General features: G+C 42.2%; 1 protein-coding gene across 6 annotated transcripts in view; it reads right to left on the minus strand.

The window, feature by feature from the left end:
• wdfy3 (WD repeat and FYVE domain containing 3) overlaps positions 1-7,500 on the minus strand; it is a 123,865-nt gene that overhangs the window by 80,346 nt on the left and 36,019 nt on the right. For all 6 annotated transcript variants that reach the window (XR_011080188.1, XM_068604549.1, XM_068604550.1 and 3 more), the window contains exons 3-4: positions 5,157-5,280; positions 4,211-4,320 (exon numbers count right to left, since the gene is read on the minus strand). Coding sequence is in view for 5 of the 6 variants with exons in the window: in XM_068604549.1 (XP_068460650.1) it covers positions 4,211-4,320; positions 5,157-5,280 (234 nt within the window). In the remaining variant the exon portion in view is untranslated. The remainder of the gene's footprint in view (positions 1-4,210; positions 4,321-5,156; positions 5,281-7,500) is intronic.

Genomic DNA, 7,500 nt, shown 5'->3' on the forward strand with positions numbered 1-7,500 from the left:
GGATGGCAGCTCGTTCTGTTTCCGGTCATTTTGTCTGTTAATGCAGCCGCGTAACCAAACCACACAGAAGCAGGTTATCTGCATTTATCCTTCGCTGGGAAATTTCCCAGCAACAGATAAATGCTGGTTAATACGAGCTGCGGTTGACTTACTCAATTGGATTCTCGAGGAAACTTATGCTCAAGGAAATTATAAAAGTAAAAAAGTCTAACCAATATAATTGTATAACCATTTTGATTTTTTATGTATAACTAACTATTTTTCTGCATAACCATTCAATGAATATGTATACTGTTTGGTCTTTATTTCAAGTATAGTTTGTGATTAGACCACATAAAATGCATAGGATGCTATAAGTTGCTATGTTTTATAATCGTTTCCATATTCTGGGTATTGTAAAAAGCTCTCCTGTGTAATAGGGTACAGCAGCCAGTGTTACCATATTAGGCAACAAACCCTCAGTTGACCTTAGAGGCAAGAACTAGGATTGACCCTTGAAGAAAAGGAGGGGGGGTTAAGTGTGTCTGTGAGGTATAAGAGGCACAGAGAGAGCACAAAGGATTTTCATCAGATCTCAGTCTGAATAGGGATTGCGCCAGATTCTGAGAAAACAACTTAATATGCAACTTTTCTAGAACAGGAGAAAAATCATATTCACCCTGTCCCAGCCCTTAGGGATTGGGTCAGGGATCCCAGGTAGAGACTGCAAAAAACGCCTGCTATCAGGAGAAGAGTGCCTGGCAGTCTACTGCAGGACACACAGAAGAGAGAGAAAGAGTGTTTTTCACCAGCTCTGAACTTAGTTTTTTCCTTATTACTTTTGACACTGAGCACTGTTTCATTGAGTTAAAATTGTTGTATGTGATTCAAGCTTAAATAAAAAATCTCAGGATTACAAGTTAGTGACAGACTGACACCAAACAAAGTTCTGGTTCTTTAGAACAATTTATAATACGGGTAGATCAAATCAAGCATTCTGATTGGTTGAGAGTGAGTCACGAGGGGTAGTTTATTCAGACAATAAAGTACTGTACAGCCTGTTTACATTAACCAGCGTTCCATATCATTGCGCTCTCAAAATAACAGGTAGATTTAAATTGCATGACCGTTAGTTGTCATTTCCAGCTTGACATTTACCAAACATGTGTAGAGAGGGTTTCTCTTGCGCCTATACTTTTATAATAATAAAATAACAGGCTGCTCTGTCAGGTAAGACAAGACGGCAACCACTTTATTGTTGTCTCCCTTTTCACTCGAACAAATCCTCCTCTTTTTCCGTTTGCCCTCCACAATAAAAGCCCTAGCTGTTTACGTACATCAGGGCTGGGAAAAGTACGACCCGCGGGCCGTATACGACCTGTTGGGAGTTTTAATCTGGCCCGCCAAGTATTATAATACTTACAATTAAATAAATAAATAATAATTCTTTTAAAAAAAAATTGTGTGGAATTATAATTATTATAAGACCTGGCGCTATGGGCGGGCCTGGCGTACCAACCGGCAGCGCATTGCCATACATTTTAACAGGCAGTAACATTTACTTTCCACAGATATAGCCCGAGACCCACTGAGTGGAGCTACTTAGCTGTCAGGGATAGGAACTTAAGTCATGGTTTCACATTTATTTAATTATACCACGGAACTGCATGCTGGGAAGTCCTGTCAAACTCCGTCTCGGAGAGTACATAAATGAGTTTAGGCTATTGGTCCGGCCCTCCACAATATTTTCTGTACCTCATGCCCACCCCTGACGTACACAATACAATAGCTTACACATGTTTCGTGTAAACAATGATATTTTGGGAGGAATGACTTCCGATGAGAATGTCAGCGTTTGTGGTCCCTGTTCCTGCTGTACAGTCACACGTTGTAATGGCTTACGATCAGGAGAGCAGACTAGTTAACGCTCTGACAGACTAGTTAACACTCTGAGAGCAAATTAGTGGGGAGCGAGCACGAAACACAGGAAACGCAGGTGAGGAAAGAAAAGGGTTTGATCACAAAATAAAATTAAAGGTGCTTAGTTTCATTAATACCAACAAGGTTGCTTAAAAATAAAAAGCACCCAGGAGCATTGGAAAGATTAAAATGAAAAGGGGTATCTCTCCAACCATGAAATGAAATATAGTCAATCTGGCTTCACTGGGAACAGATGGGACCCTGCAAGCAACTAAATTGTCCGAGGCTGACTGAACTCTGAAGCTGAACCTCGAAGTGCTTTTACATCTTGGGCTTTTTCTGCATGTGTAAAATATTGCGTGTACTTTCAAACTGCTGTGTGCAGAGGAAGTACTTCAACGCCCCCCGCAAACACACACTGAGGCATTTATCCATTAACATTTGTGCATAAATACTGCAGAGTTGTGTTTGACACCAATGCAGCAGAAACAAAATAGTATCAACTATGATAGTTCACCTTTCTCTCAATGTCCCAAATGCACCCTCCCACAAATGTTCATTGTAAAAAGACATGTACAGTGCCGTGCTTGCGTACAAGGGTTTTTGACAAAAACAGGAACAACAGAGTGGATTTATGTAGGTTTTAAAGCATGTGTGCAGATGGAGAGAAGTGTCGGACTCGGCAAACAAGATTTCTGGTGTGCAGCTGAGCGGGGAGAGCAGCCTGCCGGCCAGCTGGCAGGAATGCTCCCTTTTAAGACCTCCAGAGGAATGCAAGCTGAAAAGTTCAAAAGATGTCTGCTGGCGGCGGTGCAAAAGGCACAGTGTCACATGTGTTGGGTTTTGTAGAATTGTAATAGTCTGGGGTGGGAATATTGGACTTGCATGTTCTCCCCGTGGCAGCGTGGGTTCTCCGGCTTCCTCCCATAGTCCAAAGACATGCTGCATAGGTTATTTGGACTCAATTAAATTGCCCATAGGTGTGAATGTGAGCGTGAATGGTTGTCTGTCTATATGTCTGCCCTGTAATGAACTGGCGACTTGTCTAGGGTTTACCCTGCCTTCGCTCCATCGCCCCGCGAGCCTAATGAGGATAAGCGGTTCAGATAATGGATGGATGGTATTGAGTAAATGGCCTGTGGCTCAAAAGTTAAATTAAAATCTTAATTTTTTAAATCTTAACCATTCCCTTCGTCAAACTGACGTAACGTTACTGTGAATAAATAATAAACTAACACAGATTGTTAGATCCTCATAAACTCTACTACATTACAATACATTACATTACAAGTCATTTAGTGGACATTGTTATCCAAAGCGACTTACAAAAACTGAGTTCAACCGTGAGTACGAACTCAGAACAACAAGAATCAAGAGAGTACAATGTCTTCTCATAATTATGAGATGCTAAGTCATAATTATGAGATAGTATCTCATAATTATGAGATGCTATCTCATAATGAATCACACAATGAGAAAGACAACGTCTCGTAGCTTTCCTGACCCAGGGTCGCTCCAATAACATTAATGTTTACGTTAGAAAGTCTATACATAAGCATAGTAATATATTGCCGTATACAAACTTAAAAATATAATTTAACTAATCGCTGTGTGGCGGCGGTGCGGGGTTGCACTCAGCTGCAGGAGAAACAGGTGCCAAGATGAGGTAAAATCAGCCTCAGATGGGGGCAATTGTGTGTGTCTCTCCCCGTTAAAACAGGAGAAGCATCTGATGAACGGGTAAAGAGCGGTGAGCACAGACGATGTAGCCGAAACAGCTGAGTCCACGGGTCAGAGACAAGCAGGAGGGTGCGCTCCAGGGCGAGGCTGGGAGCGCACACCAGACAGCTGATCAGAACAATAAATATATATTATGAACCGCAAATCCCATGACTTTGTGCCACGTTTACCTGCGTGCAGGTACCGAAGGCAGAGATAGGCTGCCATCAGCAGGTAGCTCGATTCTAGTCCTGGTATCAGTATCGGAACAACTCTTCATGAACAACCTGGGTGTCAGGTGGGAATCTGTACTTTTGCTCAAGACCAAGAAACAGGCTCTTACAGGGACTGATGATATTTTCTGCTGGAAGATCAAAGAAGGGGGAACTGCAAATGGGTCAAATAGAGACAGAATGCGGAGAAACCTGTTTTTTTCCATATATTTTACCCTCTGATTTCATCTCCTCTTACATATATGAGGGGCACAAACACATAAATGAGACATCAATTGCACCAAAACCCACCGACATATATACGGAAACCATCAAAAAGAACACAGTGCTGCAAATGAGTGTGGTGCTTTTCTACCAACCTGTCCGGAGGAAGCCAGTAGGTTGATGGTGGTCAGAAGCATCCAGCCACGACTTGCCTCCTCGCTCTGGTTCACCTCTAGGAACTGGACTATGGCTCGACTGGCTGCCTCTGAGAAGGCAAACACACACACGAAGACGCAGTTAACGAGACGTAAAGTAACAGCTCTGTGGCAGGCAGATGGGCTGCTGAAACAATGATCGGTTATGCAACAAATAAATCATCTCGGTGCATGTGACATGCGTCTTGTCTACAACCCACTTCAGCAAAGAAGGAGGGGAGATGGTACACATGAAGATGTTATTAGCACTAGCGCTTGTCGTAATTCGATGTGTGAATTTCCAGATTATTTAACATCTGTATTCTCCAGCGTCATGCACAAGGAAGGAGGAGAAGGAATCTAGCGTTTGCAGACTCATCGGAGATGTACATTCCACACGTCTGGTTAATCTGACGGAGGTAAAGAGAGTTTGTGTGCGTGAAAGTTGCTCGGTGGCGCGTGAAGCCTAAAATGGCTCAACTGCAAAGTAAAAAACAACCCGATTTTAGAGAAAGTTACAAAATCCCCAGTTGTTCCCTTGCAGTGGATAATTCTGTCAGCTATATATTTTTAAATGGTTGCTTCAAAACCTACCTACAAGATGATTGACACTAAAATCAGTTATTTTGGTTTTTGAGGATGACAGAGCACTGCAACGTCGGTCTTTGAGGAGACGCTGCTGCTGGCTCACCTGTAGTGAAGTCAAAATAAACTCACACTGTTTCCACACAAGATCCTACTGAGCACCAACTAGAATGTCTTTCTTTTTAAATATATACTAAATGCAGCCTTACAGCAAGTAGATCTGTGACCAAGCACAGCGGCTATGGGACATGTCAAAGGAATGATAAATTAAAACTTTCTATTCCATCTTTAATGTTACAGATCTGCGCATCAGAGGGCTCACCTGTGGATTTATTGGATGCTCTTCGTCTGATCTCGGTCACCATGAGCCGGGACACCTGGGTGGTGAACTGCAGCAGGTCGGTGAACTTTTCCGTCATGGTGCTGGGTGGAGCGTTGCCAAACACCTGAATCAGACAGATCAGCTTTGGTTAATTAAGAAGAGATTTTATTTCTCTAAAGAGACGTTTTACTGTTTCTTTTATCGAGGAAAACAATGTGAAATAAATTGACCCTTTGCTAAGCTCTTCATCAGTCTGAGAAGCCCATACTGTCACTAACTGCACACACACCTCCTATTTAGTTTATTTTAGAGACATAGTAAGTTTCTACAATATAGGTTTGAAGGACATAACCAGGATGTCAGAGCAGTTTAAAAACAGATTAAAAAGATAAAGATGGAAACTAAAGTCTCTAGATGAAAGTGTGAAAGTGACCTTTTAGGTCACCTGGAGATAGAGACAGAAGACAATAAGATTAGGAAAATGTCTTCATTCACTATGACAATAATTAAATACATTTAGTATACCTTCAGTAGCTGGCATGGCACATTAAAACTTATATCTGTTTCACAACCTCTCTGTGTTACGAGACACGTTTAACTATGACTAGCTCCAAATCCACTAAAACAGCCTTAAAAATGGAAGAAGATCCTCAAATAATTTGCACAAGTCTCCACGGAGCAGAGTCGGACGGTTGGTTGGTTGAACCCTCGTGGTCGAAGCGCTTTCTATTGTGCGCTACGATTGACGCAGTCAACATTCCAGGGGCGGGACTTAGAAAAGAGATAGCTTTAACGAACTGTCAATAAAGAGTTATGCTAGTTTACATCTCCTAGGGATTTTTTTTTCTCCGAGCAAGCCCTAATTCCACAATCACAGAGCGAACTGCACTACGAGCCAAAGATAAACTACACGTCATTCCACAACAACTCATCGTGGATTTATTTATCCGGCAAAGCCGACACGAAAGTAGGCCCGGAGGCTGGCGTCCCGCAGCACATGGGACTTCTGGATTATGACATGAGTTACACTATCACTGAGTGAATCACAGCCAGCGCCGGGTAATTAGCTGACAAGTCAAGAGACCCTTGGTGAGGCACTCCAGTCTGATGAGAACACTCAGCAGGGATGTCTGCAGCGAGGAAACAATGAGGCCTGCTCCTCCATTAGAGCAAAATAAAGATGGTCTGTAAATATAAAAAGCATTCCACTGAGTGCTGCAGTCTCTGTTTTGCTGGACAAACACATGCACCCTTTTTTAATCTATGCCTATTCCTAGTTCCTTGTGTTAAGTGTACATTCTATAATTAATTAGTCAATCAATAGAGACGTCATTAAGAACAATTTTGACTGTTTGCATATACACTATTTTGTGACCAAAAGCTAGACTGAAAACATGCATCTGTTAACTACAATTAAAAAGGTACTTATCAGTGTATTATTACTACAGTAGACGGAGTTTATTTTTTTATTTTAAAAATACTTAAATGTATCTATATATATTGTATTGTATATTTAGGTGTAAACTATATTGAGAATATTTCCATTGCTTAGCGTTGCTGCTTGGGTTATTGTGTGTCTTTGGTAAATCCAAACTATTCCTCCATCAAAGTCACATAATAACACTAAACTACCTAACAGGATGCAGCAACTTCTGCAAAGTTCAATTAATAATTGTTTTGTCTAGGGCAGTGATTCCCAAAATGTGGGCCGCGGCCCACACTTTGGGAAGGTACTGCAGGTGGGCCGCGAGAGGCCATTTACAATAAATAAATAAAACGTTTTTAATTTTGAAAAAAAAATTGGGGCGGGGGGCTTTTACTTTGAAGGCGATGTATTAAGGTTCTCGCGTGTACTTCTGCAGCCTCACTGGACGATTTGCTTCACGTATTGTCATGTAGTTTCTGTTCTCAGCTGTTCTCATATATTCTGTTCTCCGCGGGTCGCAGAGTCGCTCCCCTCACAAAGCTTTACAGGCGCTCAGTCTACCTTCCTGGCAAGCTCGCGCGGCAAGCTCATCGTTGGATTGAACATGAATCGCACATGCGCAAATCCGCCGCTGATGCCTGTCAGCAGAAAAGCAGTGGTTTGTCCCTCACAGGGACCCTTACTACTGAACAGTACCAGTAAAAGAAAAAAGAAAACTGATTTATAAACTATGTATGCAGGGCTCTCAAGTGTCACTCATTGAGCGTGACAGTCACTCATTTCGACCTTAAATCACGCCCTTCCGCCACACATCGTATTCCTCACGCTGAAAAAAACTCCAGGCTATTTAATGTGCCGCAACGCGCAAACATGACTTACTCTCGCTGCCCTCACCACGAGCCCCCCCCTCCCCTCTCC

This window comes from Clinocottus analis, unplaced genomic scaffold (assembly GCF_023055335.1).
Source record: "Clinocottus analis isolate CAN_PGR_092001 unplaced genomic scaffold, fCliAna1.0.p SCAF_7, whole genome shotgun sequence".
Lineage (NCBI taxonomy): Eukaryota > Metazoa > Chordata > Actinopteri > Perciformes > Cottidae > Clinocottus > Clinocottus analis.